This window comes from Martes martes (assembly GCF_963455335.1).
Source record: "Martes martes genome assembly, chromosome: 4".
Classification (NCBI taxonomy): domain Eukaryota; kingdom Metazoa; phylum Chordata; class Mammalia; order Carnivora; family Mustelidae; genus Martes; species Martes martes.
Window position 1 is genome coordinate 126,951,544 of NC_137891.1, and position 26,645 is coordinate 126,978,188.

General features: G+C 39.6%; 1 protein-coding gene across 1 annotated transcript in view; it reads right to left on the reverse strand.

Moving 5' to 3' along the window:
• Positions 1-4,317: 4,317 nt before the first annotated feature.
• Positions 4,318-26,645, reverse strand: part of GIPC2 (GIPC PDZ domain containing family member 2) — an 85,885-nt gene continuing 63,557 nt past the window's right edge. The window contains exons 4-6 of the mRNA XM_080799933.1: positions 20,174-20,280; positions 14,638-14,719; positions 4,318-4,710 (exon numbers count right to left, since the gene is read on the reverse strand). Coding sequence (XP_080656059.1) covers positions 4,565-4,710; positions 14,638-14,719; positions 20,174-20,280 — 335 coding nt within the window. The 3' untranslated portion in view covers positions 4,318-4,564. The remainder of the gene's footprint in view (positions 4,711-14,637; positions 14,720-20,173; positions 20,281-26,645) is intronic.

The following is a 26,645-nucleotide window of genomic DNA, read 5'->3' on the forward strand; positions in this document are numbered from 1 at the left end:
CTGAACCAAAACACTTAATTTTGGGATTTTAAAACTAAGAGACCTTAGAGATTATACCTCATATGAAATACATTGAGAAAAAAAATACCAAAATGTATTAAAAACATAAAGGCCAGGGCACCTGGGTGGCCCAGTCAGGTAAGTGTCTGCCTTCGGCTCAGATCATGATACCAGGGTCCTGGGATTGAGCCCCATGTCTGGGTCCCTGCTCAGCAGGGTGCCTGCTACTCCCTCGCCTCCTGCACCTCCCCCATCCGGTGTGAGCACGCACCCTCTCTAATAAAAAATCTTTAAAAATTTTTAAAAAAGACCTAGACATGTACTTGTCTTATCCCTGAATCATTTATTTAAATAAAACTAAAAAGTCAAACATTTAAAACCCCGAATATTTTTTCATAAAAAAATTCATCATTTTTTTCATGAAAAGGTTATTTTAAGGAGTTATATTTTAAATATTATAAATTATGCCTCTACAATAATTCACTTTGATCAATACATAAACATTTGTACAATCTGTAAGTAGAAATACAGTAAATAAAGTTTTAAATAAAATATATAATTTTGCAAATTAATAAATTTCCAAAATTCAATCTCAAAAACATTTTAAAGTATATGCTATGATTTTTACAAAGGACAGAAGTTTTTTTCCTCCCAAAACATAGAATATTTCACCTGCATAGAGTCAATACCATTGCATGACACAAATAGTTCAAAATATAAAATATTTAAAACTATCAGAAAATTTATTTTCTTTTTGTTATGGCTTTAAAAATATCTGTGGCTATACTTAAGTTTTACAGAAGCTTAACATCTCAAATTGAGATAAGGATGTCATATGCGATTTTCACCCTCCCAGCAGATAATAACCATGAATCTTTTCTTAGAACTAGGTTTTCAGGTAAGAGGTGGGGACAGGCTGTGCCATTTGTACACTTCAAAATCTTAGAAACATTTTATAACCATGACATGCGTAAGGACTTATAATTACTCTGATGTCCCTTTCAATCTGTGTCAAGAAGATAATAAATGTACATTTTACACAAAGCATTAGTTCTTGGGACTGTGAGCTGAACAGCATCTCCTATCTTTTTATTCACTCGTAGCTTGGATAGAACACCGAACGGTCCTTCTAACCCATTACTTCCACCAAAATAATAATGCTATCAGTATTCATATATTTCTAGATGTATCAGAGGGTGAAATGGTCATTATATGATCGATCTTTTACATCTTTGGCAGATAATGTGCCCTATTTAGAAGAACCATTATTTTGAAAACTCTATTTGCAGATGAAATTCATTTTGCAACTATGCTAGAGAGGCAATGATAACCAAAGGATGCCAGGAAGGCTCTCTCTAGACTTGATGAAGGTCTAGCAATTACGTGGACCTAAAGAAAGTGTGCTTTACTTGGAAAAAATCTCTATTTGTTAAAGATATAGGGGAAATACAGCAAAATAGTCATTTGGAAAAATTAAGTTATCTTTAATTACCTGTTAACATTATAATATTGGATACAGCGGCCTCAAGTAGAGGTTAACTGATTAGTGCTTTTATAATTGAATTCTTAAAAAGTTTCATATCATGTAATTATATATTTTTGAAACATCATGGAAACCCAAAATATACCTATTTGGAATCATCAGAATGTGTATTCTTGATCAGGAGCAAGTTATGTTCAAGGCCCCATTGAGCCCAATGATTGGTCTCCACCTACATACTCTGCCACAGAGAACACACAGTGCGCTCTTAGTGGCCCCTGAAAAATGCAGTTTTGCATGGAGGGAAATCAAAAATAAAATAGTGTTCCTCTACTGGGGGAAAAAAAACAAAATAACAAATAAATTAAAATAACAAATAACAAAATAAAACAACAGAGGCCTTCTGGAAATGTTTACTGGTATCAATGAAATAGCATGTTTAATGAAAAAAAAAAAATAGACTTGTCTCATTGTAGCAGAAGGGTAGAAGGGTAGCCCACACTGTAGACAGTGACAACTAAAATGAGACCTTGCTCTTTTTGTGCACCGAGAGTTACCGAATGGCAGGAAGTTCACAAACAGATATATTTTCAGGGAAGGGAACAAAATAATACAAAGAAACTGACCTTGTTATCAGCTTAGCAACAGAGGTGTGAGAGAAAGACATTTCAAGGAAAAACCTATTACGATTAAAGAACCTGTGCCCAGCTGAAGCCCTGAATGATGGTAACTACCATTTAACCCTAAGAGGCAAGTAGAGTTACCACTGTAAGTGGACACTGGTACCTTACACGTCAAGATTCTAGAAAAATCATGGTGAGCACAGCTCACTTTGTGAATATGAGATTCCATAAATCAGAGAATCAGTGTCAATCTTCCTGCATGCCCAAAAATGAAAGAGGAAAAAGACATCCATCAGCAATAAACAATGACTCTTCATTTCAAATCTAACATCTAGTGCCAGGAATTTTTTTTTTGTTAAACTAAAGTGCTCCTATGGGTCTCAGCTTTCTAATCTTCAGAAATATCAACTCTTTGGGTGTCCTCCTAAGAGAGGTGGTATTAAGAATCGGTAGATATCTTAAAAACAGAAATTAAAATCAAAAATTAGAAATAATTTTTAAAAAAATAATTAGTAGATATTTGGAAAGCTCCCAAAGAAATCCATGAAACTAACAACACCAAATTACAGCCTGAGTTGGGTCCCATTTTCAAATGATGGGCAAGCGCATTAAGACAATCCATATTCTAACTCCTTTAGTTACACATTAATGACTAAAACAGGGCTTCTGTACAGGTCTCAGATTAATGAGACAAAGAGTATCCGCTTCAAAACATTAAACTTCTGTGAAAGAGGAGTGGATGTTAGCAAAAGTAAAGTTGCGCGGGAAAACAACAGTTACCGAAGCATTAACTCACCATGAAAAGGGAACTACTTCTGACTTCCTGGAATACAGCCCTCGCGGGTCATTATTTCTGATTACCGTGGCAGCACACAACATTTTCCATCTAGCATTTTAGAAGAATGCTCGGTCACACCATGCTCTGCCTTATTAAATGATCTATGCTGAAACCATTCATTTCCATTCTCTGACAGCCATAAAATGTCACATAAGAGTGATAAGACAGTCATTTGCCCTCAATTTTCTCAATGTAAGGTTTTAGAGAAAGTATGTTAGAACTCTAAAATAATAGACTAATATATCTTCTCAATTCCTCCCGTCCTTCTTTTTTTCCACTGGGGGAAATCGATTTCTGATAGCATCTCCTCTAAAGTTTAGGGGGCTTAAAATGTTGCTCTTTCACCCAAAAAAAAAAAAAAAAGTTCTCAAACACAGTTATTTTCTGAGTAAATATCTTTCAAAAGAAAAGTTCTACAAAGACTATAAAAACCTTCCCTGGAGTGCTTATAAAGCATAACATAAAAGTGGGTATGAGTGGAAAAAGAATGCTTTAAGAACTGCTTAAAAAAAATCAAATTTGGGGCGCCTGGGTGGCTCAGCAGGTTAAAGCCTCTGCCTTCGGCTCAGGTCATGATCCCAGGGTCCTGGGATCGAGCCCCACGTCGGGCTCCCTGCTCAGCGGGGAGCCTGCTTCCTCCTCTCTCTCTGCCTGCCTCTCTGCCTACTTGTGATCTCTGCCTGTCAAATAAATAAATAAAATCTTTTAAAAAAATCAAATTTAAGTGCTTTCTACCCTATCTGCCTTTTCCACCCTTCTTCCACACAAGCAAACACATACACAGTATAATAGATTTTAACAAGTTTTTAAAAAGGAGCAATTACAAAGAACCAAAAAAATAAGTAAATCAGTCCTTGCTTTAAGAAGAAAGAAGGCCTCAGATATCAAGAGGCTGTAGGAATCTTCCTCCCCTTACTCAGTGGATTAAAAAAAAAAAAAAAGCTTTCTAGACCCAGAGTGGGCATAATTCACACTTCACTTCCTGAACACGCCTAGATCAGGCTGGTATAACAAAAATGAAGATGCTCGGAAGCAAATCATACTCTAATCCCAATTTCCCTGCATTAAGATTTTTAAAAAGAGCTACAGAGCTATTGCAATCAGCTACTTGCATGTGGGTGGAAAAGAAAACACAGACGTTTATGGGGAGCAAAATCCTCTCTAGAAATACTTCCTAAAACTTACTTTAAAAAGACTCTTGAGTGAATATTAAAATTGATCATATTTTAGGTGATTTCAAGCATAGCACATCTGCAGCCACATTAAAAGGTACCCAGAAACCAAAAGTGTATTTCAAAGAATGTATTCCATATACATCAGACCAAACCAGAGTCTGTAACAGTGTCTAAAAATCAGATCTTATGGATATTTTTTTTAAAGATTTTATTTATTTATTTGACAGACAGAGATTACAAGTAGACAGAGAGGCAGGCAGAGAGAGAGGGAAGCAGGCTCCCTGCTGAGCAGAGAGCCCGATGTGGGACTCGATCCCAGGACCCTGAGATTATGACCTGAGCCGAAGGCAGCAGCTTAACCCACTGAGCCACCCAGGCGCCCCGTGATCTTATGGATATTTTTAAAAAGAATGTTCATTTCTCCAGAGATGGATCATCCACGTCATCGTCATTCTCGTTTTGCATCACCAATGACTCCCCAAACATCAAAGACAAATTCATCTGGGAACGCAAAGTCTCCAAGAGTTTCATCAAGTGCCACAGCAAATTCATCTGGATTACCTTTGTCCTTTCCAGCTTCAAACATTATGGTAGCTATCAAAAACAATTTTTAAAAATTAATGATACATGAGACGACATCAGAGAACCAAGAAAAATGACACCAGAAAAATTACTTTCTCAGTGTAACATGCGTAGATCTATTTCTAGCACAAGTTATAACAGTAACATACTAACAACATACTAACAGTAACATACTAATATACTAATATCTGTCAGGGTAGCATTTAAACAGTCTGTCCACTGCACCCAGATTGGCCACCCCTGGCCTCTCCTCTACCTTGAAGCCAACCAGTCAAGAACTACTGGTATTTCTCCAGAAAGGAAACCCTATGGCTAACCCTGCCAGGAAAGTCAGGGTACCTCATCCCTCTTCCACCTGCCCACAGTCACTAGCTCTCTCTGCCCCTCTACCAGTACCCAGTAGTATTAAGTGGTACCCAGTACTATAATGGAACCCAGTACTCCCTGTTCCTCCAAAGAACAAAGACAAAGGATAACAGTTTGCAATGGGAAAATCAAGCTAGGGTGAAGAAGAAGGTATTGGTCTACTAATGGAATCAAGGTAACTTTTCCTGAGCCCCTTTCTAGTTTGAGATAGAAAGTGAATGTGGCACCCGTGTTCTGTTTTTCTAGTAAATTGCCTAGCCCCGGTTCTTGTATCTGGGGAACCAGCATCTTCAAGAGTACACATTCTCATGGGACCTGCCCTAACTGGCTGGGAGCCCATGAGCCTGAGCTGTTTTTTCTCAGCCCCTTATAAGCACCAGCAACTGGAAAGAGTGTGTATGTGATTTAGGACTTGGATGAAGAAACTCTAGGTTAAAAAAAAAAAAAAAAAAAGAACCACCACCAAATCTCAGCATCTCCGTTCCTCCCAGGTTAAGGCTGAACAATTCAACACTTGTAGGATTTCTCTGAATGAACCAAGAGGTCTGGTATTTCAGTTAAAAGCCACTAGGGCTCTTAAGAGCATTTAAAAACTGTGCCTTGTCTCAAACAGCTCTGTACTAACACAGGCCAAAGGGAAAGGAGGAGATGTGGCCCAAAGAAATGACTGACAAATGGACAGAAGGAAGGAAAGAAGGTAGGATCATGAAGAACAGGATATTTACATAGTTTCAAAGTATCTCTCCACCAAATACTTATTACAGAGAATAACTTTATAGTGGAGACAATTAGCAAACACCACTTTAAGCCATTAACATGAACAATATCAGAAATAGAATAAACCAAATCCTATGCCTCCTGGTAAAATATAATTGAAAAGAATAGAGGATCACATTCGATATTTTTACAAGAGGTATGACATAAACATAATTCCAAAAAAAAAAAAAATCAGACAAGCCAGAATTGAGGAACATTCTATAAAATAACAACTTGTACCCTCCAATAGCATCAAGATCATTAAAATTGAGAGTGGGAAACTGTTCCAAATTGATATAAATAAAAGTAACCTATGATTTTGAACATGCTCTTCTGCTATAAGGGATGTTCAATGTATTTAGTGAAACATAACACATGATTAATAGGGGATAGTAATATATCAATGCTAATTTCATGATTCTTGCTTATACTGTGCTTAGCTAGGAGAATATATTTGTTCATGAGAAATATGCACTAAAGTATTTGGGGGCAATAAATATTGTTCATTTATTCCCATGTTCAAGGAGAAAAGAAGTCTTTGTGCTATAACCTTTTTCAATGTTTAAGATTGCCTTAAAAATACTTTTATTTTTTTAAAAGATTTTATTTATTTATTTGACAGAGAGAGAAATCACAAGTAGGCAGAGAGGCAGCCAGAGAGAGAGAGGGGGAAGCAGGCTCCCTGCCAAACAGAGCCTGATGCAGCGCTCGATCTCAGGATGCTGAGATCATGACCTGAGCAGAAGGCAGAGGCTTAACCCACTGAGCCCACCCAGGCGCCCTGCCTTAAAAATACTTTTAAAAAGCAGTTATGAGTGAGGAGGAATTGATTCCTTCTATCATTATCCCTCTCTCTCTCTTACTCTGCCTCTGGCCTCAGCCCTGAACCAAAAGCTTTTGCATTTATTTTCAGTCTAGAAACAAATACTTCAAAGAGAAAGAAGACTTCAGTTCAGCTCCAGCCAAAAGGTTTGGCCAAGTTTATTGCAACTTTTATATATCTTTTATATGGCATGCCAATGCTAGCCAGGATATAGTGAAGCAAACATTCAGATACATACAGGCTTGATTCATAAACTTAGCTTCTGAAAAACAATTTGACAACAAGTACGATTAAAATCCTCAAAAATGTTCACATCCTAGGGGCACCTGGGTGGCTCAATTGGTTTAGCATCTGACTCTTGATCTCGGCTCAGGTCTTGATCTCAGGGTCATGGCATCACGTCCCCGAGACAGGCTCCATGCTCAGAGGGGGGCTCTGCTTGAGACCCCTCTCTCTCTCTCCCTCTGTACCTCCCCACCCTGTACTTGTTCTCTAAAATAATAAATAAATAGGGGCACCTAGGTGGCCCAGTCAGTTAAGCGCCTGCCTTCAGCTTAACTGATCTCAGGGTCCTGAGATCAAGCCCCACATCAGGCTCCCTGCTCTGTGGGAAGTCTGCTTCTCCCTCTCCCTCCGTCCCTGCTTGTGTGCTCTCAAATAAATATCTTAAAATTTTTAAAAAAGGAAGAAGAAGAAGGGAAGAAGGAGAAGGAGAAGGAGAAGAAGAGGAGGAGGAGGAGGAGGAGGAGGAGGAAGAGGAAGAAGAGGAAGAAGAGGAAGAAGAGGAGGAGGAGGAGGAGGAGGAGGAGGAAGAAGAAGAAGAAGAGGAAGAAGAGGAAGAAGAAGAGGAGGAGGAGGAGGAGGAGGAAGAAGAGGAAGAAGGAGAAGGAGAAGGAGAAGGAGAAGGAGAAGAAGGAGAAGGAGAAGGAGAAGGAGAAGGAGAAGAAGAAGAAGAAGAAACTCCCGACTGATCTTGAATAGCCTACTCAGTCTTTCGTGCCCATCGGAACAAGTTCAGTGTCTTATGCACTGAATGTGCCAGAAGATGCACAGGAGGCTGCTTTGTAATTTCCTTAAATAATTTTTGCTCTGACACAGTTAACGTATATTGGAGAAAGCAAAACCCAGAGGTCTGGCGCTGTAGCCAGGCTGTGAAAGAAGAGTAACCAAAACTTAAAGGGAAGTATTGTAAAAGCAAGACTCAAGTTCAGAATTTTGCTAAGTCTACCATTTTAAATATTTCCCATAGTCTCCACAGATAGCACTTATTGAGACAGTTACCTAAAGATTATACTAACATGTGGGTGATATACAGTCTAGCGGAGGAAGAAATAAGATTCACACAGAAGGTAAGAAAATCTACAGACCGTTCAGAAGCAAAAACTAACAGTGCAGATGAATGATGCTATTAAATGCTGGGGGGACACAAGGACCACAATCAGATGTTCACTGATGGGCAATGAGTCAGCCAATCTCTCACTCACACACATACACATACCTACTTGACTATAAGAAATAACTTGGTACAAGGCTGTTCGGTACCTCTGGAAGCTCAGCAACATTGTCTAGTGCACTGAGCCCAGGAATGATATATTCTGGACCTTGCCTACTCTGACTTGCAATCTCTGGCTTGGGTTTCTTAGTTCCTCAGTTACAAAATGAGAAAAATGATGGTCTAAGAGGCCCATACCACAACCTCCAACCACAATCCAAACTGTGTAATCTTACTCATGCGCTCATGCTGGCACAGCAGAAAAGTAAAACTTCTACACTAAACACAGTCCCAGAGTTGGTCAGACCTCCAGGGATACAGTCCTACCTCTATTACCACTACCATTAGTACCAGTAATAATTATTGGTGATCAATGCTAAAAATAATAATAGCTGTACCTATTATTTATGATGTAATGGGAACTTTATACATATTATTTAATTTAGCATGTTGGAAACCTTCTAAGGATTTTATTACACCTCTTTTACAAAGATGTGGAAATTAAGGTTTGAATTTAATAATGTTCTCAAAGGCTAAAGTTTCAAACTTTTGAACTTAGGATACATACTCCTAGTGAATTCACTATTTTTGTGCCTCTACGCGATCCGTCAATAAACATTTACCAAATATTTACTCTAGGAGTACTGTGGTAGGAGCTGAGATTAAAAGCAGTACAGTATCTACCCTCAAGGAACTAAAATATCAGTAATTGTATTTCTAAGACCTTAATGAAGTGTTAGAACAAGTAACAGTAACAAAATTATCAATTACGTCTGGTAAAAGTAACAAAAATATCAATTAGGCAGCTTCATTAAGGTGTTAGAAATACATATGTAACAAAGTGTCCCATAAATCTTTTAAAATACAGTAATTTGCTATATGAATTTTCGAAGAAATTAAGAATGGAGCATGCATTAAAACATGCACAAATTTTTCCTAATGAATAAAGTATAGGGGCGCCTGGGTGGCTCAGTGGGTTAAAGCCTCTGCCTTTGGCTCGGGTCATGATTGCAGGGTCCTGGGATCGAGCCCCACATTGGGCTCTCTGCTCGGCAGTGAGCCTGCCTCCCACCCCCCACCCCGCCTGCCTGACTACTTGTGATCTCTGTCAAATAAATAAATAAAATCTTTTTTAAAAAAAAGTACAAACACATATTTTGAAAATTCTTAAAGGAGAAGTAAACTGGTATAATTTTATCTTTTTGTTATTAAAACTATCTTTAAGAGAAAAGCAAAATGAAGCTTTTAGCAAAAAGAAGCACTTTTTATTAAGTCATATCACATTAATATGACAGCTACTAAAATACTTTTCACCTAAAATGGATCTGCACTACACTGCAATAATATTTAACACCTAAATGCAATCTAGGAAAAAAAAAAAAAAATCCCCTGAAAGAACAGAATTGTTGTATCACATACAGCAACTAAGTGCTGACCTCTACTGGCCATTTTGAAAATATCTTTGTATCGTTTCCACAACTGAACTTCCACATCATTTATTAACAACAAATTTATTTTTGTGATATAGGTCAATCTATATTTCCCTCTAAGTTTTTAAATACTTGAACTGAACTTTTAAACAAGATACTACTGCAGATGAAAAGTCTTGGCATAAAAAAATTCCAGAATTGAATCTCAGCTTTTAATTTGTTAGCTGACTTTGGGCAAGTAACCAAACGTCTCTGAATCTGTTTTCAAATCTATAAAATGACACATAGCAGGATTGAATAAAGATTAGTCCTAAACACTGTTAACCATAAAATCTATAGTTGTACCTCCTACCGGAGGTCTTTATGAAAAGTCTGTGGGAAATAAGTGTTAAATAAGTGTTCCATTTCAAGGAACTCAGACAGGAATCAAACATTAAAAACATGACCAATGTTGAATACGGTTTTTTGTTAGTGAAAACCTATTTCCAAAATCATTGGCTTTACCTAAGATGGATGACTTTCTACAGTATTCACTGTTTTGAATTCACAGAAGAAAATCATCCTAAAAAGAAATATAATTATCTCTATTAAAATACCATTATTGTATTTTTTAAAGGAGCTAAAAAAGATTTTATAAGAAAAAATTACTTAGAATCTATCGTTCAAATTTCTTTTCCACACATTTCTGACCTCTGAATAAATTAGAAATCCTAAAATTCTGACATGGCTAGGGTGAGCTCCAAACTCCTAAACTGGTATCATCAGGACATAGTATATAGTTCGATATATAATTAACACAGTTGCCTTAAATATTCATAAGAAAACTTATAGGATACAACTTTTTCATTAAGTTACCTCAATCTCCTAAAATATGTTACAGGACTCAGAATCTTCCAGAATCCATTTTTCTCCCGCCATGGGTAACATTCCAAGGCAACACATGTTGGCATTGGATCAGTTGAAAAGTCAGTTCACAGCCTAGCTCTACAATCAAATAAAGCCCTGTCACCTGCAGAGTTACTTCCTAAACTCATTTCAATTATTTTCCATTTTCAAGTGGTAAATACATCCCAAAGCTTTGTGAAGATAGTGTTTTGGTTTTGGTCATTTTATTGCATATTACCTTTCTCACTTTTTAATGTAAATTTATATTAACAACTCTGGAATAACATGATGTGGCTACAATTTGCCTTAAGACTTAACATTTCTGACAGTTAAGAACACAGAACAAAAACAAGCAAATATATTCATTTCTCTATTGAATCAGTATCACATTTGTGATTTCTATTTCATGCTAATCAGATCTGAATAATGACAGAAATTCCTAATTTAACAATGGTTGACATTCTTCAAATAATTACTTTCCTTAAACTTTACCTCCCTAGATGACTGATCACATTGCTAATCATGTATAATGATAATGACTTTCCATGTCATTGGAGGAATTTGCTACAGATGATTAATTAACTTTACAATGGGATTACGAGTTAATTTACAAGGAATTTGTGAGGAATGTTTAGTGCCCTGAATTTGTCAAAGTGAAATAAATGGATTCTTAAAGAACTGTTCCTTAATTCACCTAGAATTACTCCACTGTCCATTGTTCTTCCATGTATACTTATACATATTTATTTTTTTTAAGATTCTATTCATTCATTTAATTGACAGAGAGACAGCAAGAGAGGGAACACAAGCAGGGGAGGTAGGAGAGGGAGAAGCAGGCTTCCTGCTGAGCAGGGAGCCCGATGGGGACATATCCCAGGACCCTGGGGTCATGTCCTGAGCCAAAGGCAGACCCTTAACAACGGAGCCACCCAGCCACCCTGTTGTATACATATATAAATTTAATAACAAAAGAACAAAATTAATTTATTTAACTATTTCAAAGTTACACTTAATTAACTATAAGGCCTATACCCAAAATTAAGTTCTAAAGACTATTTTAAATTCTCCCCTTTGAAAAGTGTGGTTCTCCCAGCATGGAGGTTCCTCAAAAAGTTGAAAATAGAGCTACCCTACGACCCAGCAATTGCACTACTGGGTATTCACCCTAAAGACAGCAATGTAGTGATCTGAAGAGGCACGTGCACCAGAATGTTTATAGCAGCAAAGTCCACAATAGCCAAACTATGGAAAGAACCTAGATGTCCATCAACAGATGAATGGATAAAGAAGATGTGGTGGGGCGCCTGGGTGGCTCAGTTGGTTGAGCGACTGCCTTCGGCTCAGATCATGATCCCGGACTTCCAGGATCGAGTCCCGCATCGGGCTCCCGGCTCTTTGGGGAGTCTGCTTCTCCCTCTGATCTTCTCCTCTCTCATGCTCTCTCTCACTCATTCTCTCTCAAATAAATAAATAAAATTTTTTTAAAAAAAAAGAAGAAGATGTGGTATATATATATGTATATATATATACACACACACACACACACACACACACACACACGATGGAATACTATGCAGCCATCAAAAGAAATGAAATCTTGCCATTTGCGACGATGTGGATGGAACTAGAGGGTATTATGCTTAGCAAAATAAGTCAGTCGGAGAAAGACAACTATCACATGATCTCCCTGATATGAGGAAGTGGAGATGCAATGTGGGGGGTTTGGAGAGTAGGATAAGAATAAATGAAACAAGATGGGATCGGGAGGGAGACAAACCATAAGAGACTCTTAATCTCACAAAACAAACCAAGGGTGGGGGGGTTAGGGAGAGAGTAGTGGGATTATGGACATTGGTGAAGGTATGTGCTATAGTGAGTGCTGTGAAGTATGTAAACCTGGTGATTCACAGACCTGTACCCCTGGGGCTAATAATACATTGTATGTTAATAAAAAAATAAATTAATTAATTTTTAAAAAAGAAAAAAGAAAAGTGTGGTTCTCCTAAATCTGAGTTCATCAAAATCTAGCACTGATATGCTAGCTTCTGAATCTTATAATATTCAATTATACTGTTAGAAAACTTCTCAACTAAATAGAGATATATATAAATTTTCCAACCAATACTGCCTATTCTGCATTTAAGTGACTGCCATTGATAAATCCCCTTTGCTTTCATTTGCATAATTTTCATAGGCCCACCTCACTGATGCAAATCTGTGTCTTTCCAAACACAAAAGGGTTGAGGAAAGGTTTTATAGAAAAGTTTTAAGACGCTGTCTTTCTACAGGATAATCTCAGCTTTAACTTCTTGTCTGTGTGGAGTGACAAGAAGTTAAACGCAAATTTTTTACTTTGAATCAAGGAATTAGAAAAAAGAGCATCAATATTTCTTCAATTACAGACAGCGTCTGTATATCCACCATAGAAATTTTATTTTCAAAGTTCAGAAAGGCAAGAAAAACATAAGAACAGGCTCTATAAGAAAAAAGTAAGAATGAATGGAAGTAGAAGTGGAATAATGAGTTTCAAATATTCTACCTGAGCTAGAGTAAAATTCTTTAAACCTGGTAGCAGGGAAACAGAACAGTCCAAGTGTTCGGCTTAGAAAAAATGGATAAAGTACCTGGTCCACACAAACATACTCCATGCACACACGAACGCCACCATGGGGCACAGTTACTGTTTCACCACCCAGCATCCCTCTGCCCTTCTCAAAGGCGCTTTCTTCTGGCTTCTACATGGGAGGGGCCAGGACTTTTCACCAGCTCAGCCCTAGGATTTCAGTCACTCTCAGCTCCAGAAGGAGAGCGTCTGACCCAGACCTAAGCATCACCCCCACCACTACCACCTCAGCGAGCCCATCAGACCAGTCAGGGTCAATCCTAAGCATTTTGTTTGAATGACTTGGAAAAGGCCCTCCCCCTTTCCCACCACGCTTGAGGTGTAGCGGATGGAGCCATCACCATCATTTTGACTCCAAAAGGGAGGGTCTGAAGGTGCCAAGGGACACTAGCGAGCCTAAAATGCAACCTAAATGGAAAGAAGCGAAGCCACATTCTGGTGATTGCATCAGAACTCTGGATCTAGCCATTTTGGAAGTCAGGATCTACCTCTGAAGTTTTCAGGTATAAGAACCAAAACATTTCCCCTCTTTTATCCTGTAAGTCAGTTAGAATTCAGTTTGTTGTTACTATTTTGTTATCTGCAGTTGATAAATCAAGACCCTGATATCCTAAGGATGGCATAAGAAATACCCATCAAGGGCGCCTGGGTGGCTCAGTGGGTTAAGCCGCTGCCTTCGGCTCAGGTCATGATCTCAGGGTCCTGGGATCAAGTCCCGCATCGGGCTCTCTGCTCAGCGGAGAGCCTGCTTCCTCCTCTCTCTCTCTCTGCCTGCCTCTCTGCCTACTGTGATCTCTCTCTATCAAATAAATAAATAAAATCTTAAAAAAAAAAAAAAAGAAATACCCATCAATTCAACTTCTCAGCTGCCCTGATCAGTCACACACCAGCTGAGTCCTTTCTCTTCCTCTTTCTGATTCATTGCTCACAGGCTCTCAGTAATCCTATTAAGTGCACACAATATCATAACATATGATTTAATCAATGTAGATCTGATGTATCAAATACATTCCATATGTGTCATTCACAAAATCTGTTCATATGTAACTTTTAAATCCATTAAACAAGCCTTTGAAGGAAGGCTATTATCACAGTTTATAGTTTTGAGATTAAAAACTGAAGTTCAGAAAAGTTGATTTGACTCGCAGCTAGTAAAAGGGTAAGGGCCAGGTCTTTATTTATTATTCTTTTATGTTTTATATCCTTATTTTCATTACATTTTTCTCATCATTTTCCAGTATTTACCTTGAAAAGTATCATTGAGTATAAATGCAAGCAAAACAAAGAAGCACTAAATTCAATTAAGAAATGTAGAGACAGGGGCACCTGGGTGGCTCAGTGGGTTAAAGCCTCTGCTTTCGGCTCAGGTCATGATCCCAGGGTCCAGGGATCGAGCCCCACATCGGGCTCTCTGCTCCGCAGAGAGCCTGCTTCCTCCTCTCTCTCCCTGCCTGCCTCTCTTGCCTACTTGAAACCTCTGTCTGTCAAATAAATAAATAAAATCTTTAAAAAAAAAAAAAAAAAAAAAAAGAAATGTAGAGACAAAAAAATAATATCATCTTACCTAAATCGATATCTTGAATTCCCATGTACAATTCAAGAAGATCATCAATCTTTTCAATTGCTTTTGTCTTGGTTTCAGAGGGCTTTATCAAAGAAAAGAGAAATAAGATATTTTTTCATGAAATCTCTTGAATGTCAAGGCTAAGGGTAAGGGAAAATCTGATGTGGAGCCAGTTCATGGTTGTATACATCAGCTCATTTGGATGGAAACAGATCTACAATGTGCTCTGTAGCTCAATACAAATCAATACAGCAAATACTTATTTTTACTGCTAGTGTTAAGTGTTATGGATTCAAAGAAGAAAAGCCAGAACAGAGTCTCCAAGTAGCTAGCAATCTAGAAAGGGAGACAAAACTGTGAAAATAAATAACTATGTAATAATAAGGAAAAATTTTTCAAGGATGTAAGAGCCATCACAGGCAAAGTAAATTTAAATATGTTAAAAGTCACAGAAGACTTGAGAAAGGGGACTTAAAAACTCTTTTCGAAGATACACTGGTGGAAGATATGCAGGAGAGGGCACTGCAAATAGAAGTATACAACAGGCATGCCCAGCTAGCTCAGTCTGTGGAGCATGTGACTCTTGATGTCAGGCTTGTGAATTCAAGCCCCACACTGGGTATAGAGATTACTTAAAAATAAAATTTTTAGGGGAGCTTGGGTGGCTCAGTCATTAAACATCTGCCTTAAGCTCAGGTCATGATCCCAGGGTCCTGGGTTCGAGCCCCACATCTGGCTCCCTGCTCAGTGGGAAGCCTGCTTCTCCCTCTCCCCCTGCTTCTGTTCCCTCTCTCGCTGTGTCTCTCCCTGTCGAATTAATGAATAAAATTTTTTTTAAAAAGTATTGCAATTGATATGCAATGTCTATGTGAGGTCACAGAGTCTGATAAAGAGTATAGCCAGACAGGACTAGATCTTAAGGGGTCTTGTGCGCCAGGAAAAGGGCTTTGTCCTTCATCTTGCAGATGAAGGGTCTCCAAAGCTTTCAATGGCTTACCCCAAGGTGACCCAAACATTTCTGAATACATACTCTTATTATTTGTTTTTTATTTAATTTTATTGTATTGTTGAAATCACTTTTATGTCCAAGATGGATCTGCGCTGTCCAAGGTGTCATGTTATCTAACTTTTTTATCCCTGTAAATGCTCTGCTTAATCAGAAACACAGTATAATCCAGTCAGCCAATCTCCAAATACAAGCCAGCTCTGGGACGTCTCACCCCAGACAAGACCCACCATGTGGCCCCAGCCAGTCAAGTATTTTCTATTTTCCTCTCACTTGTTCTTTAATCTTTATCCTATCAAAGCTTCTTGCCTTCTACCCCACTTTGCAATTCTCTGAGACCGTCCACATCATGAATAAAGTTTGTTTGTATCACATAAATTGTCTTCTTTAATGATTCTTTTTAATTTTAATAACATTCTATTGTACTTGTTTACTTTTTAAAGTAAGCTTTATGCCCAGCGTGGGGCTCGAACTCACAGCCCCAAAATGAAGAGCGGCATGCTCTAATGGACTAAGCCAGCCAGGCACGCCTTCTTAAATTGTTTTTTAACAATATGTATCTTTCATAAACTAACATATTACTATATTAGTATATTGTAAACATTATAAAAACACACACAAAAAATAGAAATGTTATAAGGATGAAATGATGAAACAATCATTTTGTTATTGTTAAGATTTTATTTATTTGAAAGAGAGACAGACAGCAAGCAGAGGGGCTGAGGGGGAGGTAAAGGGACAAGCAGACTCCTCACTGAGCATGGAGCCCAACGAAGGGCTTGATCTCATGACCCTGAGATCATGACCAGAGCTGAAATCAAGAGTCAGATGCTCAATCAACTGAGCCACCCAGGCACCCCAACAACAATTTTTAAGTAATTTTTGTGTATTAATGGTACCAAAATGTGTTTTTCCTAAAACTATTACTAAAGGTTTCAGTGAAAAGCACAAGTGGATGCATTTTATCATTCTTTGAAAATCTTAGTTTAATGCTGGCAAAGTCTGGTTCTACATTCAGTTTAATACTTGATTTTAAATGGCTTCCTAGCTGAAAAAGAAATTACCCAAAAATGTGAAATAATCAACTATCAGTGCAAATGCAGAATTCAAGATTAGCTTGTAAAAAATTCATAGTACTTTTAATACTGTTATAAATATATGTTGCTTTGTGTTCTCCAAACTTATTAGAAATATGCATTTTATTATAAATGTCAATTTTTATTTCCTTGTGGATTTTATTACAACTTTCTCATGTTCTTATTTATATGAACTAAGCCTTAAAAACAGTAACAGCTACAATATACCACTCTCGCCTTCTTTATGGTATATTTTGGATGTGCTGTATAAAGCAAGCTGGCTATGCAAAGAAACTTTGATGTCCACCTTTGTATCCAGCCAGCCATACTGTTAAGTTTTCATAACAAACATCAGTAATTTGCATACACAATCAAACATCAATATGTTACCATTTTACCTCCTAAATAGCTCTTGATCTCATCACCTCTTCTCCACTCACATTCTGATTGCCTGGGTTCAGCTCTCACTTTTTGGTATTTGCAGAAGTTTTCTAATTTTTCTCCCTGCCTGCAATCTTCACCCCCCTCAAATCTACCCAGCTTAACAATCCATCTGCTAGAACCGAGGGATTTTTCTAAAATGCAAAACTGACCATGTTGCTCTCCTCACAATTCTTAAATGGCTCCCCCATTTCCACAGACCTTTCCTATTCTGACCTAAGTCTCTCACCCCCCACCAGGTCCCTCCAGCACTCCACACTCCAATCCCATGGATGCTCACAAGGTCCCCCAAGCCCATCATTGTTTCAGGCCTAGAACATTCTTCTCCCCATCTTTAACCAATTCAATCATTTCCTCAGGATGGAAATTCCCCCCACCTCTCTCTCTTCCCTAATCCCTGACAGCAACTGATCAGCCCTACTCTGTGACATTAAACCTATTCCCTGGTTTTCAAAAGCTTCTTTCAACACCTCTTTCCCCTTAAAGGAGAACAAGGTCTTTATTCATCTTTGTATCCCCAGCACCTGGACTGTGTCTGTCTCAAGAAACACATACTGAATAATTTATGAGGTATGCAGGTAGAATTCTTCCACAGTTTTCAGGATTTGTGCTGGGTTATAAGAGGGTGACCTGTTTCGGATCTATAAATTCTTTAGATGATAAGTCATTTGCAACAAATTAATATGAGTACCAAACAAGCTTTTTCCTTTTATTACAAGCTACTTCAATTACCCTATTTAATGAAACAGGCCATGCAAATAGGAATGGAGTTTTAGATGTTTATCTTTAAATGAATCTTTCCTACCTCCCAGATAAATCTTCAGCTTCTCTTTCTCACCTCAGCACCTTATACATAGCAGGTGCTGTACACATATCAGTAATATTAACTATTAAGTGACCCTCCTCCTGAAGCAACATGGAGTTTTTCCCACTGCCTCTGCCTCCTCTGTAAGTGGTTTTAAGATTTGTCGTTTGTTCCTCCCAGCCTGGAATGGAAAGGCATTCTCCTGGCTCCCCCTGCCAGCTCCCTCTCACTGTCCTTCCATTCTCTTCCAGATTCCTTTCTTCTACACAGGTTTATTCATTCACGCAGCAATATGCCTCAGAGTATGCAGGACACCAGGGAAGTAGAGACTCAGATTAGCCAGATGTCCCTGCCCTGAGTTTTTCACATACCTCTTCATATTTCATTTGCAAAATGCTTCTGGTCCTCCTAGGTCTCTTCCTTGCCTCCATGTCAATCCCTTCACTTCCTACCCAGTACCCAGGAACCCAACTCAGAGTCTTCCTCTGGATTCTCCCCTGCTGACAACATCCTGGTTGACTCAAACATTCAAAAGCACAACCTCACCCTCATGGTTCCTTGAGTGTCTGTCCCAACAAACCACCCCCATGACTGACCCTGGACATCGTCACCCAACAAGCTCTGGGATCCCACTCTGTGAAAATGGCCTCCTTGCTGTTCACCGGTCTCACTCTTCTGCTTTTCAAAAACATGGGGAACCAATGTTTTTTTATTTTCAAAAACATTGTTTTGTTTTTCAAAAACATAGGACAATAGGAACACACAACTAGCCAGGTCTGGCATTGTACCCTCTGCCTGCAGGAACTCCCTAGCCTCAGACACAGGCCCGACGCCCCCTCTGCCTATAGGACAGCTTCATCACCATTGTCTTCACTGGGTAAGCAGACCACCACTTGCCACCTTGAGCCCTTACCCTCTCTCCCTTAACCAATGCTGTTTTCTCCTTCTACCTTTCCTCCCTCCATTTCTCTATTCCCCTTTTGGTATTTTTCACTCAAAAACTGACCGAGTCCATCACAAAACCCTATTCTTCTCAGGTTTAAATGCATCATGTATTAATTAATTCAACAAAGATGTGAACTCCTTTGATGTGTCGGGTACTGTTCTAGGTGCTAGGGTCACAGCGGTGAACAAGATGTGAGCAAAGGAACTAAACAGACAAGAAACAAAGATACAATGTGTCCTATTGTGCTTAATGCTTTAAAGAAAATGAAAGGCAAGCAAGATTGGGCATAGGGAGGGATGGCAGAAGTTGCTAGTTATGCAAGATACTCAAAGGCCTTTTAGATAATGTGATATGTGGACAGAAACCTGAAGAAGTCAGTAGAGCCATGTCCCGAAATGGGCAAGGCATTCAGAAAGAGGGAACAGCAGTACAGAGACCCTGAACTGTGACGCATCCGAAGTATTTAGGGACAGCAAGGAGACCCCTGTGGCTGAAGCTGCAAGAGCCAAGAGAAGAGTGGGAAATGAGATCAGAGATGAGAGAAGGGCAGAGTCAGATCATGTTCGTCACTCTGAGGAGTTCAGCTTTTATCTTGAGTGGCATGGGAAATCACTGGAGAGTGTGGACAGAAAAGTAACCACTTGTGTTTTTTAATTCTGGCTATTGTTCTGAGCACAGAGGGAAAGAGGGCAAGGGTGAACACAGGAAGACTGAATACAGAAGACTGCAATATTCAGGACAAGATGTAGGTGCCTTGGGTCAGAGTGATGAGGGCAGAGATAGTGAGAAGTTATTGGATTCTGGTCTATTGTGGAGGTAGACCCACCAGGGTTTGTTAATGAAAGGGACATAGAACATGAAAGAGAAGAGTCAAAGACGACTTTTTGTTTTACCTGAGGAGACTGGAGTTCATGAATATCTTTCACTATCAAAATCTTAACTATGCCTGCTACTACAGGTGGCCAAGAGACTTTCTCTTGGCTCTCTAGATGTTTACAGATTTCTAACAAACATTTTCTGCAGATAGCTGAAGATGGCTATACATCATAATTTCTTCTCTTGTATCTATTTTCTACATTTCCTTCTTAAATGCTTTCAGTAACTTTCACGTTGTTTAAGTAGGCAATGAATTAAAGTCCATACTTTAATAGGGTATGTGGTATTTTGTTTAACTTTGTGGCTTTACCTTTATTTCCAGCTCTAATAAACATGAACATCCACACATTTCCAAGCAGAATGGGAATTAAATAAACATAACCTACCATGTCTTCCATGGAGGCAGGACCCTTTGATCTCAGGCGAAGTGTCTCTCTTCCAGTACCAATTTTTTCTGCTGATGATTTTCCAGCTTTTGACCTTTGCTCTACTTCTATAAACATACAATGGAGGAAGAAAGGTGTGTATACTCAGTTTCAACAGATTGCTATAAAAGCAAATGTAGTTCCTATCATAAAACTATATATACAATTAGAGATCTGATAGAAGGTATGCCTTCTTATATAATTTCCTATATAGTAAATTCTCCTGCCATCATTCTTATATTCTTATATAATTTCCTATATAGTAAATTCTCCTGCCATCATTCTTATATTCCACATACAGTCTAGCTACAAAAAGAAAAGGGAACGATTTGAAGTGTACAGTTGGGAAAGACTGGAAATTATAAGGAATAGAAAGTTAGCTTTATTATAAGATTCAAGGGGTGTAAAGGAACAGGAGAACAGTGGCAAATGTTCAGCCAGACTTCCTTAAGGTCATGACAAAGGAAAAGTCATGTCTTGATAGAAGAGAGGGATGGAGGTGCCACTGTTTGAGTACCTACCTTCTGCATGACGTTCTATATACAAAATCCCATTTAATACTCCTATCAACCCAGGAGATAAGTTATAGCCCTCCTTTTACTGAAAAGGAAATTGAACTCCATAAGAAGCAGAGCACGGATTCAAATCCAGGTCTTGTGACACCAAAGTCTGTATGCTTTTCCCAGTGACACTCCAACACCGTCCCTCTTGCAACCACAGGGGACATATTCAAAGGTGTCATACTGAAAGAAGCAGGATTCTATAGAGGCTGGGACCAAGTTAGGAAGGAATTCCCCTCAGAAGGCAGGCAAAAGAACAGGAAGCAAAATATCCATGGAAAACCACTACTTTCCTTAGGCCTGTTGTCTTTTATTTTTCTTTTGTTTTTCCTATGCACCGAGTCACCTCCTTCCCCAAGACCAAATAGTAACATAAATGAGTGAAAGGCTAGGTAGGGTGGGGCCTGAGGATAACTCCAAGGTTCACAACCTTTCTAGGCCACTCCAATAACGCACTGCCCTGGGGAAACATAGGCCCTGCATAACTGGAGGGACGTGTATGCAAAGAAACTGGATATTCAAAGTTCTCTGTGAATCTCCTCATTTTTAAGTTTTGTCAAATAAGTCAAACTTTTAAAAACAACATATTGGCAAAAGTAAAAGATCTGGGGATCCAATTCTGGCCACAAGCTACCAATTTATAACTTTGCAAATATCCCCCGAGGACTTAGGACTCTATGTGGCAGCAGTTTGGGACAAGGGACAGAAATGGGGGCAGGGAGAGGCCATACCAAGAACTGTAGATAATGGAGCTCCGACGAGGAACTACAGGACGTGCTGGTATATGCAAGTAGATAGTGAGACAGACGTCTCAAGAAAGACACCAAGTGGACCACAGAAATGGGATCTAACTGACTTAGAACCTAGAATAATTCCAGCCTTCAGCAAGTGCTGTTTTACTACGGGGAATCTACTCCAAAGCGATTAAGGATTTTACATATTAATTTTAACCTGCATTTGGGGAAACAACCACCAAAACATAAAATGAGTCTTCTTCTGAGAATGAAATTATTAAAATTATAAAAATTTCTATATAATTCATTATAAATGTACAAAAAATTATTAAAATTTTTACTATAAAAAATTAATAAAAACGCAACAAAGAGACCCGTTTTCCCAAGCAAAAACCTGTAAGTGATGGCTAATGATGCTAATGCTAATTATGGTGCTCAGACAGTCTCCAGAGACTAAACCTTTATTGGCAAGTCCACAGCATTTGCCCTGTCAGTCATACTATGCCCTGAGGGAAGAACGAGTTAATGGAAGCAAGATGTTCTGCACAGAGTTTCCGAAAGAGTGCCCAGAGGAAAAGATGAGGTTAGTCTGTCATCAGCACTGCCCAACAACGTATTCCCAGCTCTGAGTCCCACATAGACCTAAAGTGCTCAAGACAGGCTCAGCTTGGGGTTAAGTGTCTGCGTTCTGTTCAGGTCATGGTCCCACGGTCCTGGGATCGAGTCCTGTATTGGGCTCCCTGCTCAGCGGGGAGCCTGCTTCTCCCTCCTGCTGCTGCTCTTGCCTGTGCATGCACTCACACTCTTTCCTTCAATTAAATAATATCTTAAGAAAAAAAAGGCAGTTTCAGCTTAACGATACTAACCTTCAAGATAAACAACCTTACACCCCCCACTCCCTCTACCACACACACACACACACAAAACCGCGGTGACTTCACCAAGCAACCTACTCAGTATAATCCATCTTCCCATACAAATTTCCTATAGGGTAGAAAATGAACTGCTCAGCTAACACCTGTGTTTTGGTCTCCTGCTACATACACATTTCTAATTGTAAAGTATTACACTAGCATTCTGACTTAACAAGTTTCTTAGAAGTTTAGTGAGCATGATATAACCCTGGAAAATTGAACAACTCTGGAAATAGTAAAAAAATAAAAGGTTTCTGAGATTTACAAAGCTAAGCACCCAGCCTCTGGAATGTGGGAACTCTATCAAGGGACTGTCATCAATGCTGGAGAAGTCAGCCAACCCCCCAGATGACGGCTCTATCTTGCCTTGTTCTTACTTGCAACACCAGTAGCTAGAAGCGAAAATGTAGAATGGAAGATTTTTTTTAATAAGCTTTATTTTTTTAAGGCAATTGTAGGTTCACAGCAAAACTTAAAGACAGATTTTCCATATACCTTCTGTCCCCACATATGTACAGCTTCCCCCATTATCCCCGTCCACCAGCACAGGGGTACATTTGTTACAATCAACAGGCCTACGCTGACATCATCACCTGAAGTCTGCGGTTTACGGTAGGCTTCACTCTTGGTGCTGTACATTCTACGGGTCTGGGAAATGTCGTGACCTAGATCTACCACAACTGTAGCATCCAGAGTCGTTTCATTGTCCTAAAAATCCTATATGCTCTGCCGATTCACCCCAGCTTTTTTTTCAGTCATTATTTGTCAAACCATCCTTCTCCATGACAGTAGTTATCTCAAAATCAACCACTCGGTGGCACCAAAAGTTAAATTTTAAGTTCTGTTTTGGCCCAGCCTCCAAAAACGTGCCTTCATAGCTGAGGAAACAGAAGCCATGTTTCTCTATGATCCTATGATTTACGGATATAAGTCAACCAGTTTATACATGAAAACAGGCTGGATGGTCCTGTTCACCCACAGGGGGAAAAAAACAAGTTCTGGGGGTGCCTGGGTGGCTCAGTGGGTTAAGCCTCTGCCTTCGGCTCAGGTCATGATCTCAGGGTCCTGGGATCAAGCCCCAAATCGGGCTCTCTGCTCAGCAGGGAGCCTGCTTTCCCCTTTCTCTCTGCCTGCTGCTCTGCCTACTTGTGATCACTCCCTCTCTGTCAAATAAATAAACAAAATTAAAAAAAAAAAAAAAAAGTTCCGTATATCTGTGCTGAGTGTTTTGAAGGTTATGAATGTTTCTCTCTCATCTGGCCTACTTTTGGGGTGCTGACCTCAGCATGACTAACCAACCAGGCCAAGCCCTAAATCAGTCCCTTCACTTTCCATGAACAAGTTTACTTGGGGCCTCTCCTGGGGCCAAGTGAGGAGAGGGATGAAGCTCATAAGGTAGACACTAGAAACCAGCCTGCAGCCGGCTGGAGGCACTAGACGCAGGGCTCCTCACTCGGCTGAAGCACACAGACTACCCGCCTGCTGGTCACGAAGGGCACAAAACACACTGTGTGTGGGGCGTGCGTGGCTGCTCCCACAGCTGAAGTAGATGGCACCAAGAAGCAGTCACATTTGTTCTCCAGCCCCTTTTGTGGAGATTGTATCTGTTACTCTAATTACACAATTAAATTTAAAAGTACATGCCCTGATGAAAAAAATGTGAACCAAAGAGTTATTATTGCTAGGAAAAGTAGGTTAACTGCTTTGGAAAGATTCCATGAGGCCAAGATCAAAAAAAAAAAAAAAAAAATTAGGTATGGGCAAGACAACACTAGATTACGAAAAATGAAACAGAACCTGCAGGCATGCATTAAGGTTATAATTATAAGACTCCACAGAACTCCAATTTGTGTCCTCCACTCCAAGAAAGGGGCTTTTACGTCAAAAAAAAAAAAAAACCTAAAAGAATATATAGGTTTTAAAATAAGATGTTTATACACATTCGTATCATTCTTTATTATACTCCATTTTAAGTGGCATTTTCAAGGTAAAGGGGAGAAAACGGGAAGCAGAGAAGACAGAAAGAGGTCTATCTCTAGTTCCACCCTGACCTCTAGAGAAATAAGAGGGGCTGACAGAAACTAAAGCCCCGTTTTCAGAAGGAGCACATACAACATGGCCTAGATCCCCAACTGACCCAGGGTGACACAGTGGGGAATACTTCTGCACAGAATGAGGTCTGTTCTGGTCCCATGAGGGCCCTAGCTGGGTATGGGTAGAATACGGATCATCACTTTCATAAGCAGGGACAGAGCCAGATTTCAACAGGTGGTGGGCACAGGCAAACCCAGCTACATCCAACACTTGCTCAGGGAACAAGATGGACTTCAGAATCCAGAAACTTGAGTTTAAAACCCAGTTCCTCTATTTACAAACTGTGTGAACTTGACTAAGCCCTAATCCAGAAAATGAGAAAAACACCTAAATATGGTGTGGTTTTAAACATTTGCATGGCTAATGTATAAAATATGCTCAGCCCAGTGGCCTGGTTCATATTATAGAATGCTTCTGCTGATACATTTCAGTCTGGAGAGGAGAAATTTGCTGTTCCTGATCTCCCTCCCCATCAGAAGTATTTGCACTAGTTTTCTTTTTCTTTTTTTTTTTTTTTAAGATTTTATTTATTTGACAGACAGAGATCACAAGTAGGCAGAGAAGCAAGCAGAGAGAGAGGAGGAAGCAGGCTACCTGCTGAGCAGAGAGCCCAATGTGGGACTCGATCCCAGGACCCTGGGATCATGACCTGAGCTGAAGGCAGAGGCCTTAACCCACTGAGCCACCCAGGCGCCCCGTTTGCACTAGTTTTCTAAGAATGTTCAGAAAATTGTCACTTCAAATACAGAGGTCTCTTTTTTATTCTATTTAATCTTTTCCATAAAACTATCCTTCCCCCCACCTTCAGTTTACAGGAGGGTGTAAACAGCACATGCCCATCCCATGGCTCCACTCAGATTCTCCAAAGTGACTGAGGTTAGACCCAGCCCCTCATGGGGGCACTCCATATGGAGCCCCTCCAGCGTTCATCCCATTGGTCATTTTCTCAGTATCCATTGGTTATTTGAGGATCACTGTGGTTCAGGGGAAGCTAACTGCTCCCAGCTTCAGGGATGGAAAACCTAATAGATTCCCTTCATCACAAGTCACTATTTCAGAGGTGGGCATGTGACCAAAGTCAGGTAAGCCAGAATGAACCTGAGGACTTTTGCTAGAAATTCTGAGACAAGCACACTCTCCTTTTCTATTCTACATGAATAAGGAAGCACACAGTCCCAACAGTTGCCGACCACCACCTTGGGACACAGTGTCAAACTAACCTTAAAATGATACATGAAAAAAAAAAAAGTTACATGAATAATGAAGCAGATACCTCGGGCAGCAGTGCAGAAAAAAAGAGCGTGAAACTGAGTTCCGATCACATTATACAGGCCCTACAGAGTTTTGCTAATGTCAGCATCACTCATGGACAGTTGATTTATAAGATTTTCTTCTCCGCATAAGCCAGCTTGAAGGTTTTCCGCTGTCTCCAGCTAAAAGCCATCTCACAATGCAGAATTCTGTCTAAGCAGTAAAGCAACTTCTAAACAGGCCTTCCAATGTTTAGACACACACAGATGGAACTGTCTGTAAACAGCCTGAGTGCTCCCTACCCTATTTCCAAACCCCAACTCACACATGCACAAATGCACACTTCTTGGCACAACTGGCTAAAATCTAGCTTGTGTCCCAGAATCTAATTTTTTTTTTTAAATTCAGATTCTGATTTTGTAGGCCTGATAGTCTACATTTCCTTTTTTTTTTTTTTAAGATTTTATCCATTTATTTGACAGAGAGAGATCACAAGTAGGCAGAGAGGCAGGCAGAGAGAGAGAGAGAGGAGGAAGCAGGCTCTCCGCTGAGCAGAGAGCCCGATGCGGGACTCGATCCCAGGACCCTGAGATCATGACCCGAGCCGAAGGCAGAGGCTTAACCCACTGAGCCAACCAGGTGTCCCCAGAATCTAAAATTTTAACTGTACGTCCCTCTTTCCCATGTGTCCTTACTCTCATCAACATTTCTCAGACTCCTTTAGAATAGCTGTGAGTTTTTGTTTCTTAATTCAGCTGGTAGGATGCTGGGACAGGTAAAAAGAATGAAGTAGGTGTTACATGCACAAGGCAACAGTTGTCCCCTGGATCAAAAGGGCTGGCAACACGTGAACCAACCCCACAAAAACATACACACACAC